The 21,868-nt window shown below is 38.4% G+C and overlaps 2 protein-coding genes across 2 annotated transcripts; both read right to left on the bottom strand.

Moving 5' to 3' along the window:
* Positions 1 to 2,136: 2,136 nt before the first annotated feature.
* zbtb26 (zinc finger and BTB domain containing 26) lies at positions 2,137 to 6,287 on the bottom strand. Its single transcript, XM_084729143.1, has 2 exons — positions 5,951 to 6,287; positions 2,137 to 3,720 (listed from the first exon to the last, which is right to left on the bottom strand). Exon 2 carries the CDS (start codon positions 3,690 to 3,692, stop codon positions 2,400 to 2,402), a length of 1,293 nt encoding a protein of 430 aa, XP_084585269.1. The 5' UTR covers positions 3,693 to 3,720; positions 5,951 to 6,287; the 3' UTR covers positions 2,137 to 2,399.
* A 1,607-nt stretch (positions 6,288 to 7,894) lies between these two features.
* Positions 7,895 to 21,338, bottom strand: susd1 (sushi domain containing 1). Its single transcript, XM_084729140.1, is given in 19 exon segments — positions 7,895 to 8,026; positions 8,257 to 8,347; positions 8,528 to 8,567; positions 8,671 to 8,926; positions 10,766 to 10,859; positions 11,027 to 11,213; positions 11,447 to 11,541; positions 11,729 to 11,893; positions 12,358 to 12,537; positions 13,917 to 14,096; positions 14,285 to 14,540; positions 14,542 to 14,753; positions 16,067 to 16,246; positions 16,351 to 16,530; positions 18,026 to 18,205; positions 18,336 to 18,488; positions 18,632 to 18,787; positions 20,780 to 20,920; positions 21,010 to 21,338. Coding segments are annotated over 19 exon segments (2,841 nt in total). The 5' UTR covers positions 21,065 to 21,338; the 3' UTR covers positions 7,895 to 7,986.
* Between the last annotated feature and the right edge of the window lie 530 nt (positions 21,339 to 21,868).

The following is a 21,868-nucleotide window of genomic DNA, read 5'->3' as shown; positions in this document are numbered from 1 at the left end:
TCTGTTACAGGGACTAATGCCAGACTGGTGTCTGGATAAAGATAAAGATAGATAAAGATACTCAAATATCCTTCAGCAAACACAATGACTCCTTGATAAAACAACTCACCTCTTATTTACATGCCTCTCTGAGATACACTGCACTGCACTCTAACTGAAAGGGACTTGTACAGGTGAGCGTGCACACTGAGGAAGGTGTTAGCTGAAACACTTCTGCTTGTTATTCTAACCCTCATTTCACCAATAAAAAGTCACTATGAAAGACTTTACTGAAATAATAACTTGTAAAAGGATGGAAGCCCATTTCTGCCAAAAGTAGATTTATTATATTTGAGACGCATCTCATTATTTTATGAAGATTTCTTGACTTACACTCTTGTTTATATCATACTTTTTTTTTTCTTTGGCAGAAATGCGTTTCAAGCCATTTACAAGATATTATTTCAATTAGGTTTCTCATTTTTCATTACATCGGCAGACATGGGCTTCTAAACAAACAAGTAACTACTATTATTGCTATTTTCATTACTATTATTATTTCAGTATTCAATATTAACATTTCCATAAACAATGACTTATGATGTGCATGAACAGTGGAGAGAAATGTGCAACAATAAGAACTTAAACACTGATTAAGAGGTTTTTTTTAATTTCATAACACACATCGACTTTCATGAACACAGGACAGATACAATGTCACTTTGGTCCAGTAGTACCTCAGATATAAAGTCTGTATAAAAGAACTGTTCAGTTCACATGATAGACACTTTGGAAACCTATTAGTCACTGGTGTAGTTTGTCTTCAATAAAATATTTTCCAACCCGCCTTCTTTCAAGTTTCTTTGAGTTATGATGTCCACATGGTCATATTCACACAGGTGAGGAAGAAAGGCTACAGTAGACTGTATACACAATATACAAATGAATATGATATATACTGTATATTGAATATATTGTTTTTTTCATTGGACAACACAGACAGACATGTTAATTCATTAATAAAACTAATGATGTACAGTCATTATGTTTAGTGTTTCAGTGCTGAATTTTCAAGTATGATATGAAGGCATCTACAATGTAGTGTAGAAAAAAAGATAAAAAATAGTCCACAGTAATGAAGCTACAGTGAAATGCAGACCAGGAAAACTTCTTTTTTATGTTTACGTTTTCCAGTTTAACTCATCAGGACAAGGATGACACTTTGGGAAACCAGCCATCATGTTCACTCATCTATGATAATCCAATCATTGGCCTCGCACACAAATAACAGGTTTTGTCTTACAGCTTCTTGTAAAACTGTGTATGTTTCCTGAACTGGTACATTTAGGATGACTCATTGGAATAATGTCTCATTTGTGGGAAAGTCTGCATTGTTCCCATTTTAAAGGGATAGTTCAGATTATTTGATGTAAGATTGTATGAGGTAATTCGCGATAGTTTATTACCTACAGTAGATGAAGGTTGGCATGTCTCTGTGAAGACAAACAGAGAGAAGTACCTGCATGGACATTAAGCAATTTACTGCTGTGGACAGGGACAGAAACACATGTTTTTTACTTAATTAAGTTTAGGCATACGCTATATTTAGATTTTCACCCCTTTACCTTTCTGTCAGACAGCCTTTTCTGATGGGAACCCACTGTCATACAGGTCAATAATTGCCCTTTCCAAAGCAACAAAACTCCATAGGCAAAATCAGCAATTTTACTTTGCAGAAAAAGGCAGTTGCTACTCTATGGCTGCCCTGATTGGTTAGCTAGTTTGTGTTATTGTGCAACTTCAGTGTTTTAAAAGAACAGTTGGGATTCACCGAAGTCATACAAAATCACAAATAAACCAACAGATCGAGGCTGCAGTAGACAGGGACTCCCCTGTTCTGTATGTTTAAATTACTGATTTTTCTTAAGGAGTTTGGTTGGTTTGGAAAAAGCAATATTTAGCCTATATAACGGTGGTTTTCCATCAGAAAAGGCTGTCTGGCAGCAAAGTGGTGAAAATATTCTAAATATAGTGTACAGTTTAACTAATCATTTCTATTTTTAGGTGGACCTTTTTAAAGTGGCTAATATATCTTTTGTTGCTGACCACAGCTGCTCATTGCGTTTTTTTCTCATTTTAATTTTCAACAAATTTCATTATTCAACAGACGCTTCCCCCAGACAAAACAGTGTCAAATGAGGAACTATTACTGCCATTTTGAGACTGCTGATTGATTATAGATTAACCAATTTTTAATTGGTTAAATTTTTAATGGCGATTAATTGATTAGTGATTTATCATTAACATAATACAACTGACTATGGATAAGTACCTCATACAACTTCACATCAAACAATCTGAAATATCCCTTTAATGACTGATGGCATCCAACATTGCTACTAAAAAATGGTCCACAGATTTCATATTTGTCCAAAATCAAAGTCCAGCCCTCCTTCGTGCAGGGTGCCTTCATTTGCATTATCGAAGCTGTTCTTCCCGTGGATCTGTTTGAGGTGCTTGCGGAGAACTGGCTTATGAGCGAAAACCATGTCGCAGTAGTTGCAGCGGTGCGGTTTGTCTCCACTATGCAGGTTTAGATGATCCAGCAAAGAACACTTCTGGGTGAAGGTCTTACCACAGATTTTACACTGGAAGGGCTTGATGCCAGCGTGGACGCGCATGTGCCGGTGCAGGTTGCCCTTCTGCGTGAACGTCTTGCCGCACAGCAGGCACATGAACAGCTTGTGCATCTTGAGGTGGTTGGCGTAGTTCTCCAGCTGCCGGAAGACCCTGGCGCATTTGGGGCACTGGTGGTACCACTGGAGAGGTTTGTCGTAGTTCCTCTGGTGCCCGTTGTGTTTCTCTGCAGGAGGGGATGAAGGAGGGGGGCTGAGAGGGTATCCAGCCACACCAGGCGGAACCGCCATCTCACTGCCACGACTGTCCACAGTGGAGTTGATGAGGGAGTGTTGGGGCTCAGGAGAGTGGAGGGCAGCAGGCGGGCTGGTGGGAAATTGACCAGTGATGGTGTTTTCTGCTACATCAGACACAGACTCCACTTTAACTATAGTGATGTCACTCTCCACCAAACCTTGCCTGGGACGTCTGCCTAAGAGCTGAGGAGGGGACTTGGGCTGTATGATCACATCATCGTCGTCGTCGTCCTCGTCATCGCCGTTGTTGTCATCCTCAACCTGCTCCACCTCCTCATCCTCCTGATGGACAGTCCGAACCTCTTGCTCTCTCTGGATCTGGGAGGATGAGCCCTCCTCTCTCTTCTCCCTCCTCATCTCCACCTCCACCTCCAGTTGGCGTGCAGACTGAGGTTTGATGAACTTGCTGAGAGCCTGTGTGCACTGTTCCACGATGTGGCCCATCTGGAGGAAGCTGGCCACAGTCAGGTAATGCACCAGCTCCAGCTCAGGAAACTCCAGCTGACCCGTGTAGCAGGACAGCAGCAGCTGCCGGCCCACCTCCGCCTCCTGGATCATGGAGATCTGGACCTCCCTGGAGTCCTGCTGGAGGATGAACTGATCCCTCAGGAAAGAGGAGCCAGCGGCAAACACCACCTTGTGACCGGGAACCTCCAGCTGGTTGATGCGTACGGTGACATCACAGAAGCGTCTCTGGTGTCGGAGGAGGTTCATCTTCTGCAGCATGGAATCCCCGAATGTGGCGAAGCGGAACTGCAGGATCACCTGGTTCTGGGCCATAGTGAACCGATGGCCTACAGCAGTGTACCTGTTGACGACAAATACAGAGACTGTGTCACAGTGATTGTTAATTTTTTTTTCTGGGAACCACTTTTTAAAAATGACAAACCACAACCAAATTTACGATACACCTTATCAATAAATCTACCAATTCCACGTCACTGTATATCATCTTATATACACATATCAAATACTTTATAAATGTGAAATAAAAGCGTTTAGGCTGAGTTAATGGGCTATCTTATTGTTTTTATTTCCTCTTTTTAGGAAAACAATACAGGACTTTTTTGGCCAACTTGATAAATTAGACAAAATAAGAGCATTTTTCCCTCTCATTAGTAAAATTATATACACATTTTAAGTGCAGAATTTCTTCTATAGTCCTGATCCAAATAAAATCTCCTGTGACCCACCTATGGGTCATGATCTATACTTTGGTAATAACTGCTGTATCATCTCTCCTGAACACATGCACCCTATAAATTGCATGAATTTGATTTTGAATAGATGCAGTCAAAAGTTTCACCTATTCTGACTTGTTCACTGATTATCAGGTCATCAGACGGAGGTCTTCTAGATCTAACTCTGGTAAAGGTTTCTTAAATTAGTGTGGTCCTGTTCTCTGGGATAAGTTTCTTGCCTTCCTGTTCTCCTTATGGTAAAAGGGATAATTCACCCCAAAATAAAAATTCAGTCATTATCTACTCACCCTCATGCAGACTGAAGGTTTTTTAGCCCACAAAACACTGCTGGAGTTTCACAGGAAAACAGTGTCGTAGTGACCAGTTTTCAAGCACAAAAAACAGACAGTGTTCACATCACTCCAAGCTAAGGCTCTACAATGATGATTTATGCTAAAAGCATGGTGTAAATTACATATTTCAAGTCAACTTGGCATGTCAAGGCTTTAGGAGACTTGGATTACACCAGATATGCAGTATGGAGGCATTTTATGCTTTTTTTTGGGGGGGTTATTTTTTTACATTTTGAAAACTGTCATCATTCACCTCACAAGTTTGGGAGATTCTGCAATGCTGTTTTCCTGTGAAAGTCAAGCAATGTTTTCTAGGCTCAAAACTAAACCTGACCTTCAATAAGTATGAGGTTAAATAGATAATGACTGAATTTTCATTTTTGGGTGAACTATCCCTTTAAATACTCAGCGTGTGTGAGTGTGTGTTGATATACAGCGCTTGCTTCATGAACATTTGGTTTTATTGCTGTGTGGTATGATTGATGCACATTGGGTGTAAGCCTCGTTTATTCCATTTCTGCATTTTACTCATCGTTATTCTGGCATTTAAGCTGTTTATGTTATCCGTTTTCTCAACTTTATGTCTTTACGTTGTATTTTGTCTCTCAATTTAAAGCAATCTTGAATTTACACATAATGAAACATGCTACACAAATAAAATTGCCATTAGCATCTTATTTAAAGATAAAGGGCTAATGCTACACCCACCTGCTCGTTGATAGATGCACATAGAACCAGACTCAGTTCAAAAACCCACAAATTTAATACGGACAAGCACGTCCAACTCATCGCCTAAAAGCTAATTAATTAAATACTGTTATATTTAAACATATTTGAGAAACACTGTCCACCCTCCAGCTCGGCGTTCATCCACTGAAATAAACAGTAAAGAAAATTTGTAACTGTATCAACTTGTGTAGCTAATGCTAACTACTGTTAGCTGGTTTCACTAGTGATAACAATGGTGAGCAGTGTGTAAGCAAATAAGCTAAAATTTCATTTAATAATGCTTACAGCTGAGAGCAGAATTATATTGAATGGCAAAATACGTTAAAAACACGCCAACAAAGTATAGTGTAATAAATGAACCGCTAAAATAAGACAGTAATGTATGACAATATGATATTTCTAAGCAGAGGTTGGCAGCTGTTGTCGCTGACCGAGTTGAGTGGACTGTGGCCTTAACTATGTTAGCTTAGCGCCACAGGGTTACATTTAACTATTGTCTTTCCTTTGAGGGTAATAGATACCCCCTCAGTATCACGCTTTGGGAAAAGTAGGACACAGAAAGTCATCTTGTATTAAGGACTTTTCCATGCCTAACGTTAGCTTTAGCTATTTACTAACAATAAATTACAAGTCGCCTCCATATTTCCTTTTGGCCTACTCCCCCCTCTTAAGCTGAAATATAAGCCTGTCTGATCACATGCAGAAAGGTAAGCTAACTACCTAGCTACACTATTATGTTTCTACTTTGGCTGACATAGCAATAAGTGTTGTGTACCTGTTAATTCCTTGTAAACAAACCCGTTATAGATGGGTTATCATCGGTGGGACACTGGCCTCCGTCTGTCAGGGGATATGAAGAAGCTGCTCCGGATGCAAAATCCATTTAAAGGGCCAGTACAATAATTTATGGGATCATCTCTTGAACTTTCTTTTCAAACCCTTCCTACATCTAAATAAGCTAAAATTAAGTACTGTCATAACATAAAATCCAAACATAGGTAGTCAGCTATAATAAGATAAATAAAAACAGTCATGATTTCCTTTTCATTCTAATTAAAATGTTTTCCAGTATCCTTCTAAAGACACGCAGTGGTGGACAAAGTACTCAACCCCATTACTTGAGTCCATGTACAGATTCTCCTGGTCAAATATTACTCAACTACAAGTGAAAGTTGCTCAGTTAAAATTTTACTTGAGTTAAAGTACTAGAGTTCTTGCTTTTAAAAATACTTCAGTATTCAAAAGTACAAATTACAAAGTACATTTTCTAATATCAATACAGGCTGTACTGTTTTCATGATGCATTTACAGAAGCTTGTAACTCTCTGAAACCATCTAATGATGCACTGATGCTTGTAGAACCACTCTGCTACACAAAGCCGATAGAAACACCTATAAAAACTTCAGCATAGAAATGCAATCAAAAACTAAAAGGACAGCTGTCGTCATTTTCTGATGTAACTGTATTAAATCACTGCATAAAAGCAGATTGAAGATGTGATATTTTTTTTACCCCAATAAAAACAATCCAACTTTAAAAGCTTACCTGGAATAATTAATAATTATAATAACATCTTGAGATTTAATTTTGTCTTTCTCCTGCCGTCACCATTACTGCTTTTTGTTTGAATGAAAGAGGGAGAGCTTGTTTGTGCTTGTTAGTGCGTCTGGACGTATTTCTGCTTTTACATAAATCCCATTTGAGAGGAGCTACTCTTCTGTGAGGAACACAGCATGTGACCAATTGCATTTTAGAAAAGAAAAAACAGCAACAGCTGATTTCAATGACGTGCTTAGTCAAAAAGTAACAACAACCTTTATAGAAATGTAGTGGAGTCAAAAGTACAATATTTGTCTTTGAAATGTAGTGGAGTGAAAGTAATAAGTTACCAAAAAAACAAATACTCAAGTAAACTACAGATACTCAAAAAATGTACTTAAGTACAGCACTCAAGTAAATGTACGTCATTAGTGTCCACCACCGAAGACACCCAATGTTACTCTGCCTCACAGAACAGAGGATTACTATTTATCCTGTGTAAAAGAAAGGCTGCACAATAGAGGCAGATAAATTATCAATAGATAATGGGAAATTTATAGTAATATTTATTTTTTCAATAATAAAATGATAGCAGGTAAATAATATCTAATTCAACAGATTGTGTAAAAGCATTTAATTTAAATTCTTAGGTAAAATGTTCTATAAAAACAAAGAAAAACTGTTGTCATGGTCATGTCATAGCCATGGCATATTAAATCACCCGTCTTTACTCATCACATCTCAGCCTTTCTTACCTCAGGTGAGCATAAACTATAGGTTATGTGAAGAATTTATTACATCCAACCATGGTGAGGATTACCAAAATTAATGTATAATTCCAGGTGTGTCTGAAGACAAATATGTCCCCCGAAAATTAAAGATGAGAAAGAAAATCTCTCAAATCATCTCTTTAGAGCTCTATAATTTCTTCAAATTAAATTAATGAATGCGGTTCTGCAGGTGATGATTATCTTGTCAGCAGCCATGAAACATTTTATGGACTTGACATCTTTATTGTGTCCAAACTTGTTGTCATGGGCTCCACAATTTGACAAAATGCCACGTATTGCCCAGCTCTGACTGAACCAGGAGACTGATGGAGAAGGTTGCCTTTAGTTCCAAGTACACAAGTTCACATCCAGTAATCATTCAAGCATTCATTCAATACACATCTAATAATTACTAGAAAAAATGTTTTATTATAATCATTTACATAATGTACAGGTGGGAAGTCAAGACTGTAATTTAATTTGTCATATTGACGAATAAATTTACAGGACATCAGGTCTGAGGAGTGTCTTCTTGAAAAACCTGGAAAAAAAAATCACAGAGAAACCAAGTCTTTACATTAAAAAATAAAAATGAATGAATTGTGAGGCTGTGATTATGATTCATAACTATTAGGTTAGGAATAAAATGGTTCAATAACTAATTCTGTGAACATTTTAATTAATATATGATAGATCAATGCTGTTTCACACTGAAAAAGAAACAGTGTGTGTAATGTAATGTAATGTAATGTATTGTTCTCTCTTCCATACCAGATGCAAGTGATTCCACCCAAAATGATCAAAGTCAGTCCTATTGATGCAGCAGCACACAGTGATGAAACCCTCAGAGTGTAGGATGTACCTGGAACAAGGACACGCTGACTGTGAGTAACTGACATTTTCTGCTTATTTTTTTGCATTTTACAATGCATTCTTTTTCCTTCTGCTGTAACTTGGTAAAATTGAATTTCCCAAAATAAATCTCAATCCAAAAATCATTATTTAAAAAGTACACGATAGGGTACGTCAACCAGTAAATTACCTGCTACTTTAGCCCACAGGACACAGGAACTTTTTAAAGCCTAGGAGAGATTAAATTCAGGTCATTTAACAACTTTAAACTCTCAGTCAGTCAGTTTCTTAGCTGACACATTTTATATTATACTGTCTAATAGCTGCACCCACCATTTTCCACTGACTGACAGCTCGTAAGATGATATAGTAGTTCATGCCATTCTCCAGCGGTGCATTATAAACACCTTCATAGTAAAGTCCATCCCCTACAGTAAAGTTCATCTCTGTCCCAACATGTCTGACTTCAATCTGGGCAGTGATGTACTCTCCTGAAGACTTTGATTTGCTTGAGGGGTCTGAGCTTGCAGGGGACAAACAGTCGAACGTCGTAACCCCCTCGACAGGAAGCACGAACACCTGGTAGATACTGCCAAATGAAGAATAACAGAATCATTCATTTTAAAATGGCAACATTTTAATTTGAGTAAACAAGTGGGCATATTAATTTAGGTAAACCACTGTTTAGTCAATCTTAGATACATTGTTATCTCATGTATGTAAAACAATCAAACCAGTATGTCACAGTTGATTTAGTTTATTAGCATCATTATGTCACTTTTTAATTGCTTTGTATTCATGTAGAAATTAAGAGATGACTATCCATATATCCATTAATAAAGATATGTTAATGCATTATTTTCTGAAAGATGAAAGACTTGTAACACCTGAACACAACACAAAGTTAATATGATACATGTATGAATGTGATTCATAGACTGACCATTTCTAGATCTTTGTGGATAATATTGTTAGTGATATTTGGGGTGTTTAAAAGAATAATTTTTGTAACATACCCAAACAATCTTGATACAGATTCCTATGGTTTAAAAGAACTGTGACCAAGATACAATATAATGGAAAAAAAATCAACTTGTCAGTGCTCTCTGGTGGACAAACTATGTAATGGAGACACTGTTCCTAAATGAATCAGTCTGTTACTGATTTATCAGAGATCAGCCAGTATTGGCTGATATGTAACAGGCTGATTAATCAGTTTAGCTTAAGGTCTTATACCTGCTTCTCTGTGGTATTTGAGTGACGGTGACTGTCAGTAGATACACAGTGAGACATTGAGTTTAGCCATGAAAACTGGATGGAGACTGATTTGAAATTCATTTATGTTCAATACAGCAGGTCAAGGGTTTTGTCCAGGAGTTGTCAAGTTGTGTTTATATAGAAATTTTATTTTTTGAAAGTTTGTGTTTTTTAAACAACAGTACAGTAAAATGTATGCATTCACAGGCCAATCTGAATCAAGTGTTCAAGAGAGCTGCCAGTACTGTGATGAATCACAAAGATTCAAGAAACATTATAAATAGACCTTTTTCATGGCAGCCATATTGACATGAAATAGTACTGTAAACACAGGTGTTACCAATGATACTAATTAAGGTCCTGTTCCATTTAGTGTAGCACAGCCTTTCCAGTGAACCAACATGCACAATAGCAGCACCCTGACTTTGACTGACCAGAATGGAACAGAGCCTTAAAGGTAGAATATGTTAAATTTGTCAGTTGCTGTTTGCACCAGAAAGATACTTGACTGTTGTGTATTATTACCAGGACCCTATTTCAGGAAGCAGGGTGAGTGAAAACTGAGATGAGGGAAGCTCTGGGTTTTCTGATTCTGAAAGATAGATAACTTAAACTCTGGTCAGTTACGAAGGTAACTTAGTAAGGTAAGGTTTCTTTCTGACTCCTCTCCTCCTGCAGAGCCTGAAGCAGCTGTCTGTTTCTTTTCCTCATTCATACGGTTGTGTTAATGTGATCCAATATCTGAACCGTTCATATCCCAACTGAAAACTCAGAGTTTCCCACCTCAGGCAGAGTCTGTGAAGCCTGCTATCTGAAACAGGCCCCAGGACGTCAAATACTGATGTTTTAGGTTGGTAAAGTTTCCAGAGCACAGCAAAATAATGAGAAAATAAGAGGATATAGTATTAGAGATGCAGACACCACCTTACACTTCTGGTCTGGTGGGTCATGGGTGATGATTGAATGGGATTTATTTTATACAAGTCTCTTTTGTCTCTTATTATTTTAATTTTCTCTGAACTCTAGCAAAACAGTGGAAGTGATCACAGCCAATATTACTATTGAGAAATATTTAACTAAATAACATGTACATTGAAACTCCCAGTCCACATCCCCAATCAGTGTGTTATTGCCTGCCACATATCTTGCCTCTTGCCATCTTGGTTGTTACCTTATTGGATCCAGTGTGTGAGGCGATCTGTGCAGGCTCAGAGTTGGTACAGGAGTCTCAAATTCTCTGTAGTAGACAACTGGTGCTGGAGGGACTGTCAAATGTATTATAGTTAATGTGATATGCTCTGTATGAAGAAGACCGCATCAGATAAAATATAAGTATATCGGGCCTAAATATTTCCAGAAAGCTGCAGGTTTTACTTTGATGCAGGAAAACATTTTGTCAGAGTAAACCTAAGAGCTAGGTCTGCAGTGATACCTGGTAAACTGGTGTTAGTGGTGACGGTGGCTGTGAATCTGGCTGACACCGCAGTGATTGTGATGCTGTAGTTTGTTACCGGAAGCAGCTTCAGACAGAGTTTTAGGTGGTGAGCCTTGGAGCTCAGAGACCACTTCCTTTTATCATGAAAGGACGTCTCATAGTCTCTGGATCCTATGTATGTCACCTGGAAGGGTTACATCGAATGTGGCATCAGTCACCCTCCATAATAAAGTTAAAAAAACAGTATGGTAATTGTATGGTAGTTACTTAACTTTCTATATACATTCACGTATTACCACAGAATAACATTTAATAATTACAGAAAGTACTCATTTCCTTTGTCAGCAAATAAGCACATATCATGGTTATAGATAAACAGCAACTACAGGAAAAATGGATGATGAACTCTGCTGTTACCTTGTAAACTTCTGTATCCTCCTCATACTTCTCTGCTGTCCAGTGCAGACATTTTTCATTGAGGACAAGCAGGTGATTGATAGGTGGCTTTATTTCTGTAAGAGAGTGATGGCACACCAAATCTTTGTCATTTCAAAAATATTGCAGATGTCTTTAAAACATGCTCACAATGCAAATCAAAGCCAACACAAAAGCATCAGACCTATTCAGATGATTTTGTCAGGCTTGATGAACATTACAACTCACAGATGTTCTGTGTTCACTCGCTATGTTCTAACTCACCTATGCATCTCAGTGTAGCTGTCTGCCACAGTCCAGAGTTGCCACACACAGACACGTTGCTGCCCCTCCAGCTGTGATATCCGTCCACACAGCGATGGATCACAACACTTCTGTTATGCCACACCACCTCAGAGTTGGCAAGGAAGGGAACTGGGCCGCATTCAGCTGGAAAACAATGACACTGATTGGTTAATTGATTGCAAATATCGTGGGGCTTTGTAAGTGATTATAAACACTTTATATGTCTATATTTGTTTGGATCTAAATATGTTCCATTGGAAGAATTGTTACATGGTAAAAGAAGTAAAATAAGTCACAAGCAATATTTGTTGTTTCCTAAATATTCATTCAGCAATGGATCAACCCACAGAAATAAATTTACCAGCAGTCGGGTTTGTGTGACAAGACATTACAAAACATTGTTATTTACCCCAAAACCTGCAATAAGCACAGAGCATAGAGCCAAAACAGGAGCATCTAACCACAACTGGAACGATATAGAACTGAGCATTCATCAGTTACTTACCAGATAAATCAAACATCAATAAAAACAAAAATCACAATAACATGATATTAACCCTTCCACAGTTGAACAGATGCATGCCGATGTATAGAGATTATCACTGTACCTTTGCACTTTACAGATACTTCCCCCCACTCTCCTGATAGTGAACATGTTGAAATATTATTCCCACTCTCCTGGTAAAATCCATCCATACACTCATACAGCACCACACTGCCCGGTCTACTGGTGCGATCCCACAGGAGGTTAGTATGGGGGAGGTTTAGTGGGGGACCACAGCTTATTTCTGCACACAGACATGAATTAGTATGATTATGAATTAGTGTGTCACAAAGAAAAACACAAATGGCACAGTCCAATCCTCCAGGACAGCTGATCAGGAGATGCAACATAAACAGAATAAGAAGACTTTCATTATATACTCTGCATACACTTATGTGAGTCTAACATGCAAATAAGATATCATCATTTTAAAATGCTAAAATTAGGCCCTGACAAACCTTAACAATATACCAATTCTTTATTTTTAAGAGTTACATTTTGGGATATGTGCTTATTCGTTTTCTTCTAGAGTTGTATGAAAAGCTTGATACCACTCTCATGTCTCTACTGTCTATATGAAGCTACAGCTAATTAGCTCAATTTAGCACAAAGACAGAAGTCGTCTAGTACATAACCCCTGTTAAACCACAGTATCATTTTTACATTTACATTTCTGTGCAGACAAACAAGATGTTAATTTATGAGTTTTTGAGGTGCTTGTGGGGTTGATTTTTTAACGCTCAACGGAGCCAGGCTAACTGTTTCCCCCGTTTCCTTTTGTCATGCTATGCTAAGCTAACTGGCTGTTGGCTGTAGCCTTGTGTTGAACAGACAGATATGAAAGGGGTATTAAAAGAGGTGGGACAAAGGCATTGTTTTGCAAGTCAAAAGTCAAGTCCCATGTCAAGAATGACACGTCTTGAATCAAGTTCCAAGTCCTAAACTTTGAGTTTCAAGTCCTAAACAAGACATAATTTAACAGTGAGTTTCCAGTTTCATTGATTTTCAGAGTTTCCTAACTGTTAAGTTATCAGCTAAACATTATCTTGCTAATATTAGCCTCTACTTCCTGTTATTTGTACAACAAGTAGTGTTGTGCAACAAACAAATGTCGAATGAAGTTGGACAAAAAGTATTTTTGGTACCATTTTTTCCAACTGGAGCTCTGTAATGTAATGTTAGCTCTTCATGGTTCTTCTGCAACTTGATGCTGTCAGATGGTTCAAACAAAGAAAAGAGAGGGAAATGAATTGATTTGTGGGACTTTTTAAATAACATACTTTTAAGTCTTTGGGTTTGGGGGGAGGTATGAAGAGTTTTCAAGTCAAAAGGCCAAGTGAAGTCATATGTCATTGAGAGTCTTTTTTAGATTTTGTCAAATCAAGTTTAAAGTCATCAAATGTGTAACTTGACTCTGACTTGAGTCCATATCATGTGACTCAAGTGCCCACCTCTGAGTATCCATCTTTATATTTAACTCTCAGCAAGAAAGCAAACATGCATATTTCCCAAAATGACAAAATGTCTATTGCTTTAAATACTTAGTTCAAATTTCTACATATATTGTGAAATCAGAATAATAAAACAGTAGTTCATCAATATATCTATTATCAAACATTGCACCTTCACACCATAGATCAGTATCTTCCCACAGTCCATTCTCTCCACATATAGAGAAGTTTCTCAGGCTCCTTGTGTAATATCCTTCCTCACATTGGTAATACACCACACTGCCAATGTGTAATGTGCCGTCCCAGAGCCTTTTAGCATGAGGTTTAAATACAGGTGCTTGACAATTGATTTCTACAACAAAAAGACAGCAAGTCAGTGTGGGCCACTGGCAGCTGGACAGATGTTGAATCATGACAGTGAGATTCATACTGTTCAATCACAGCATGCAAATTGTGATGTATTGCCAACATCTCAGAGGATTTCTTTAATTTGAAGCAGGTTAAGCAGTACTCTGTTGTGTGAACTAATGTCATTATCACCTTGACAGAGCAGTCGGGCTGCATCCCATTCTCCACTGGCAGTACAAACTGATACATTTCCATTTCCAACATTGTGATATCTGTGGTTACACTGATAAACAACCTGAGAGCCCACGGTGGAGACATTATCCCACAGCATGACTGAATGAGGGATGGGTGGGGGCACTCCACAGTCAACTTCTACAAAGATGGAAACTGCATTATTTAACTGAGTGAAGACAGTTGTCCAACAAGAGTGGAAAACAATACCAACCACAAGAATATTTTAGCATTTTTAGAGGGTTGTTACCTTTGCACAAGATGTTTGGTTTTGTCCAGTAACCATTAGTTGTACACAATGATATATTTATTCCGTCATGGTGATAAAATCCTATGTTACACTTGTAAGTCACTGTGCTTCCAGGGGTGGAGCTGCCATTCCACACTTGGCCAGTGTGAGGCAGTATAGGAGGATCTCCACATGATATCTCTGGGACAGGAAATGATACACACAGGGGGTTATACAGAATTTCAAAGAATATAAACAATACATTTTCAGTAGATTAAGACAGAGTCAAATGCTGGTAAAATATGCAGCTGGTTGGTAAATTTGCCTCACTCACCAGCAAAAACAAACAAACAAACAAAAAAAAAAAAACAAGAAACAACAATGGTTATCTATTAAATGGCTGGTGAAATTTTAACATTCACTTGCCCTTTGGCCATTGGACAAAAAGGTACATTTTTAAACCCTGGACAAGTACATATTTGATTCTGAATTTTTAACAATTTGACAAAAGTGTTAGTTACGTTTACATGAGGATCTCTGCCTTTTCCATGTTACAGTCACACAGGTGATTTCACTTGTGCTGATTGGTTCTCCTCAGGACTGAGCTGCATGCACCGACCAATTAGCCCAGATAATCGAAAACACCTGTGTGAGTGTGCAGGCCAGTGTAATTTTTTATGTAAAACACTTTCAACAGACCTTTTTCACAGTAGCCATTTTGACATGAAAAATTAGTATTGGTAACCTAGGCGTTACCAGTGATGTTAATTAAAGGTACAGTGTGAAGGATTTAGGAGGCTCTACTGGCAGACTATGTCAGAAATTGAACACAATATTTATAAGTATGTTTTAATTAGTGTGTTATCATCTGAAAACAAGATTTGTTGTGTTTTCGTTACATTGGAAAGAGAAGGAGGAGGAGCCTCCACTGAGGCTGCCATGTTGCACCACCATGTTTCCACAGTAGCTCAGAATGGACAAACCACACAGTGGCTCTATATACAGCCTCTGGAGAATGGGAGAGAGGTGTTTGCAATCTGCAAGAGCACTAAATCCTACACACTGGTCCTTCAAAGTTCTGTTCAGGTCAAACAGAGTCTGTTATTGTGTATGTTGGCTCACTGAAAAGGCTCTGCTACACTAAATGGAACAGTCTCATTGCTAACACTGGTGTGTACTCCACTATTTCATATCAATCAGGACTAGAACTAATAAATTAAATGTACTCATGTTGCTGTTTCTGGAGCACTTCACTACTTTTAAATTCAGAATTTTTTATTCAGTAGGCCTGCAGTTTGAATCAAAGGTCAAACCTTTCATCAGGCCAATGAAGAAACCATGACATGACCATATTACCATTTCAGTAATATAACAGTACTTGAGTACAGATTATCAGTACTCTTTCCACCACTGATATCAATATGGCTGCTATAAAAAGGTCTGTTAAGTCAGACTTTTCCCCTAGCTTTTTCATATTTTAAAAGAAAACAGTTTCAGGGGTTTAATTTCATTACCTTGGCATGTTAGAGTTGGGGGCGTCCACTGACCGTGTTCATTACAGATTGATACATTATGTCCTCCTTTGTTATAAAACCCCTTTTTGCAAAAATAGAGCACAGTGCTGCCAGGGGTTGAATTATTGTCCCACAGCTGCTCAGTGGATTCAATTATAGGAGGACTTCCACACAAGGTCTCTACAAGGAATAACATGCACCACAACCATGGATTCAGATTAATCTCCATTCAGTTTGCTGAATTTAGGAAGCTAAAAGTGCAAAGTTAGTGACAGTGACGGTACCTTGACAGAGCATGGACGGCGTCTCCCACTGTCCAGCAGCAGTACAGACGGATACGTTGCCCTTTCCAACATTATGATATCCAGAGTTACAGTGATAAAGCACCACAGTGCCCATCCTTGTGCTCTTATTCCACAGCATATGAGAGTGAGGGAGGGCAGGGGGAGAGCCACAGTCAACCTCTGAGAGCCAAAGCAGTGACAGGCTGCATGAAACCGTATTCACTGGAAAATCTCCACCAGCTCTGTCTGACTGATCAGTTTCATGATCCCTGGTTAAAAACTCAATACAAAAACTATACTGTCAACAGTGGGACATCATTATATCGTCATCTCCTTCAGTCTCTCTTAAAACAACAGTGAAGTGCCCATTATGAACATGTTATGTGTTTGTTTGCTGCAATAATCCCTCCTGTTTATACTGGCTGTGAGAGATCCTTTCCTAATGTGATGCATTAAAGTGATGGAGGTTACAATCCAGAGTCATAAAGTCAGACATTAATGTGTTATTATTGTAACTATGAAGTGGATTATTGCGGTCTTTGTGTCCTTATGTGTAAAAGCAATTTTCTAGAATTTGAGTTGCTTGTCATCACAGAAAAGATCAGACCAAATATTAGAAATAACAACGATATTCTCTTTGCCTCTACTGTTTCTCAAGTGTAGTTTCACTGATAAAATTGTATACTGTATGTTAGTTCCCAATGAGTGTGCAACCACTGATATTACATTACTCCTTCTCTCTCTGTTATCTATTATAGCTGTATAATAAAACCAGTACACTGAATTACCTATATAGTTAATATCGTACCATTAGCATTAAATATTCATAAGTTAATGAGCAGCAAAGTTTGAAGTTTTCATTTTAAACTTTAAAAAAAGTTACACATGAAGAGTTTAACATTTACAAGACTAAGAGTCATGAGCCATGCTAGCAACTGTGTGAGGCTATACTTTGGTACTTTAAGCTAATTGTAAATAAATGTTGGCATGCTAACATGCTCATAATGACAATGCTAATAATCTGATGTTTCACAGGTATAATATTTACCATGTTCACAATCTTAGTTCAGTGTGTTAGCATGCAAACATTTTAGCAGAAAATGCAAAGTACATCTGAAGCTGATAGCAATGTGATTAATCTTTGCAGGTATTTGGTCATAAACTAAAGAATTGGACATTGACATCGACCTGATGATGGATCATTAAAATTATTGAAATTTATCCTGAAAGAAAAATGAACGTCTGAACCAAATTTCACAGCAATCCATCAAATAGTTGTTGAGATATTTTTCAAGGTGGACTGACCAACAGACCCACACCGCCATCTATAGTCATGTCACTAGCATGGCTTAACATACTTGTTACAATTTTCATTATGATACAACTGATCAAGATAAATGTGACAATTTATTTACATTTAGGTTTGGGATCATATCAAGCAGCTTTACAATGTGTCTCACATGTACCTTAACATTTAGCCGACGATGTTAGCAACACCTGAAAAGCCAAACAATCAAATAAGCAAACCTTTCACATATGTCACAAGCACCCAGGAGCAGAGGAAGCAAAGTACAGTCACAATGTGCTGATAAATGAGCAATCAATACTTATATAATGCTCGAGGAGGAAATAAGAGGTGAGAGAGGCAGACTGTTTTTGGGTTGTGTTTTGTTACCTTCACAGACCATGGCTGGTCCTCTCCACAGTCCATCAGCTCCACACACAGAGCTGTTGTCTCCACTCCTCCACACAAAGCCTTCATCACAGACGTACACGGCCACGCTGCCGTACGTGGTTCCTGTGACGGACAGCAACACCGTGTCCTCCACTGAGGCAGGCTGGCCACAGTCGACCACTGAGTGGGACAAGGACACACAAATCTTAAGTTTTGCATGTGGATCCTGAGCAGGTTGTCAGAATGTGTAGTGACAGAATAATAATGTAGTACACTCAAAACTGTCAGGTTGCTATTAATGCAGTTTTACCTTTGCAGGAAGCTTTATCTCTTTGAGGATGGAAGGGCTCCTCCCCGTTGTGGACTCTGTATCCCACCTGGCAGCTGCAGTCAAAACTGCCGTCCAGATTCCTGCACTGACCTCCATCACCGCACAAGCCTATGACTCTGCACTCGTCAATGTCTGCACAACCAAAGATAAATGAGCATGTGACATTTTTAGTCTGCGTTTTTTAAATTCTTATGTGTAATTCTATGAATATAATTAGACAATTTGGATGTCTTTATCAGCCCTTTAAAGGATATATAGGTCCAGTCTAAACTCACCCTGGCAGTGGGTTCCATCATTTGGGATGAAAAGGGCCATGTTGTTAGAAGGTCTGTATCCAGCCAGGCAGGTACAGTAATAGCTGCCGTATGTGTTGTGGCAGGTCGTGTGCTGCCCACAGATCTTAGTGGCTCCTATCTGACATTCATCTTTATCTGCAAGACAAAAAAATCTGTTAACCTTCAAAATAGAAAAGAAGGAGTTGAAATGAATATTAATATAAATTAATATTATGAATTCCAGCTGCGCTTCTTTTCCTATGATGAGTTAAAATGTCTTTTGTGAGAAAGGTCAATAGTAAGGATGGATTGCCATGAAATTTTGTATAGACATTATGGTCACCAGAGAATGAGTCTCATTTAAATGATCCTATTACTTTTTATCTAGCACCATCATCATTGATTTGCTAATTAGTGAAATGTTACCATTCTAACAAGCTAAACTAAGATGCCTACAATGTTATTACAATGCTACAATGTTAATTATTACAAATAATAATAATGGTAAAGACTGAAATAAGAACAGTACTGATTAAAAATGGTAACTGAGGAAATGCATCATGAGTGAGGAAACACCAGAGGCAGGATAAAAACTGAAAATAGAAAGCATTTCCATTGTGCATACATTTACATACATTTTGGTTTGTGTTGTGTCTCACCAGGTTTGAAAGCTTTTAAATAGTGAAATGACAACTGGTGTGCATATGTTAGGCAAAAAGTTTTGAAATGTTGAAACTTGAGTTTCAAAAGGGCGAGTCTTTTTGTGAAACTTTTGCAGATGTACATTTACACTCATACTGCAGATGATTTTTTTCAGAGGTGAGTTTACAACACCCATTTTTCAGAGATTTGCACACACGATTGTGAGCTTCTGAGTCATTTATTTCCAACAGTATTGTCTCACACTGCTGGTCTGAAACTCTGAAATAGAGGGGCGTGGAAGGGGCTAGGTAGCTGTCGATCGTTTTTTTTTTTTATTTTAGTCTTATAGCTCTCTGTGAGAGGTGCGAAAGTAATCATGTTGTCTTGCTGGGGAGGTGCTATTTGGACAAACTGACCACACTGTGAATCTACATGGTGAGTCTGCTGTCTATATTAACATATTAACAGTCCTAGAGAGAAAATGACAGCAGCATTTAGCCTGATAATGTTCAGCCAGTCATCTTGTCCTGTGACACAGATGATTGGCTGAATTAAAAAGCAATCGACAGCTGCAATGCCCCGTCTAAAGTCTCAAGTCTACAGAGATACAAGATACTCTACTCTCTGTTTCATAGTTTCAGGTCAGTGCTGACAGATAACACTGACAGAAAAAAAAATGACTCACAAGCTGATGATTGTTTGTTCAGCTCTTTGAAAACTGGGTGTTGTCTGCCTGTATTGCAGTTGGCAAAACAGTCTGCAATATGGGCGAAAATATACATCTGCAAAAGTTTCACAATAAAGACTCGCCCTTTCGAAACTCAGGTTTCAACGTTTCAAAACTTCTTTTTTCCCGACATATCAGATCATGAGATCAGCATTTAAGAGCTTTCAACCCTGCAAAACAAAACAACTCAATGTGAGAACAGTGACAAATTTAAAACTCTGAAAATGTGTTGGAGAGACATTGCAAAAAAAAGAGTGCTATAGTTGTGAAGAAGAAAAAGTCAAATACAAAATAATGTTTGCAGAGATTTGTTGTTTTTCAGCTCATCAAAACATTATGCAAGTCTTCAACATTTAGTTTTATTCTTGTAAAACCTTTTCATAAAAAATTAGATTTCAACCTTTCACGTCTCATCGCCTCAGACTAACTTTTTGTGACCATAGTTCCATGGTTAACCCTGTGAACCCTAACTGACGCTGCCTGCTGCTTGTGGAAATGATGGCGAACAGAGCAGCTGGTAAAACCAAAACAATGAGCTGAAAGACGCTAAAATCCTCTATAGAGCTGAGGGGAAGTGCAGAGCTGCATAATAATTCTGTGTGCGTTCATCACTACAAGCGACACCTTTCACATCACACATTGTTAATATACTCATGTTAGATCCCCTATTTAAACTCTTAATTCAGTATTTAAAATCTGCGGTTCTCATTGTAAAACTTTTCTCATTAAAAATAGAGGCTGACATGAACTAACTTTATTACGTTGAAGTTTTTGCCTACCTTGACAGAAGGTTCTCCCATTTCCAACAAAGCCGTACTTGCAGTTGCAAACTTTGCCAGAGCCGTCTGACTTGTCGTCACATGTGGCGTTAGTGTGGCAGCTGGCACACACATCCAGAGTGTGTCCTTCTGCTAGCATATCTGAGAAGACAGAACACCCATCAGTCAGTATTGTCAAAGGGTTTCAGCCCTTAATAAGATAATTGCCAAATGGTCATCAGTATTCTCACCCGCAATGACAAACAGCAGAAAAACCCCGATCATTGTTCTGTTTCTCTCGTCCATCCTCGAGAGTCTGTTGGGCTCTTCACTTCAACCACACAGCCTCCTCCCCAGCTTCTTTTTTTCAAGATTCACTTCCGTCTTGTGGACCATGTTAATTCTGAGTGGGTTTGATAACCAGGACTGAGAGGACACGGCGAGTGGGTGAGCTGAGGTCACTCTGAGAAAGAGCTCCTTTTCTCAATGGTCTTGTAGCAGCTGGTGGTTTTTGTGGTTTCAACTGCCAGCTGCTGACACATTCAGTTACACTTCAGATATGCTGATGATACGCGCAGCACTCTGGCATAAACATGCTGCGGTGGCTGATAACGGCTATTTTTGGTCTCATGAACCTGCTGGATGCCCACTGACAAAAATTCTGGCATTCTGTAAAACATAACTATCTTTTAGAAACACAGTATCATTAAGTGTGTGAAAATAATGATTGCTGAGTAAGTTTTTACACTAATCAAGTATGTAAGTTAATATTAACTGGCATTACTATTGTAGACCAAATAAATTATGAATATCATGGTGCATCTTACCCTTTGTTCCATGGTTTTAAAGTTGTTTATTAAATTAAATTAATCATTTTTTTTAGAAGCAACTGGAAGCAACTGGTGTTTTAAGTCAAGGGAACTATCACAGGGTCGGTAGTGGGTGTCATTTGACATACTGTGGGAAGGGGAGATAAGTCCTGTGACCTCCTATCTTTCTGCCCAGCAGGGTCCATAGTGGCGTCTTTCTGTCAGTCAAATCAACAAGCCACTGCCTCACACCAGTGCCTGCTGGACTGGACTGATTAACTCCAGTTTGTACCACTGAGCA

This window comes from Lutjanus erythropterus, chromosome 10 (assembly GCF_056507025.1).
Source record: "Lutjanus erythropterus isolate fLutEry1 chromosome 10, fLutEry1.hap2, whole genome shotgun sequence".
Classification (NCBI taxonomy): domain Eukaryota; kingdom Metazoa; phylum Chordata; class Actinopteri; order Lutjaniformes; family Lutjanidae; genus Lutjanus; species Lutjanus erythropterus.
This window is presented reverse-complemented; position numbering and strand designations above follow the sequence as displayed.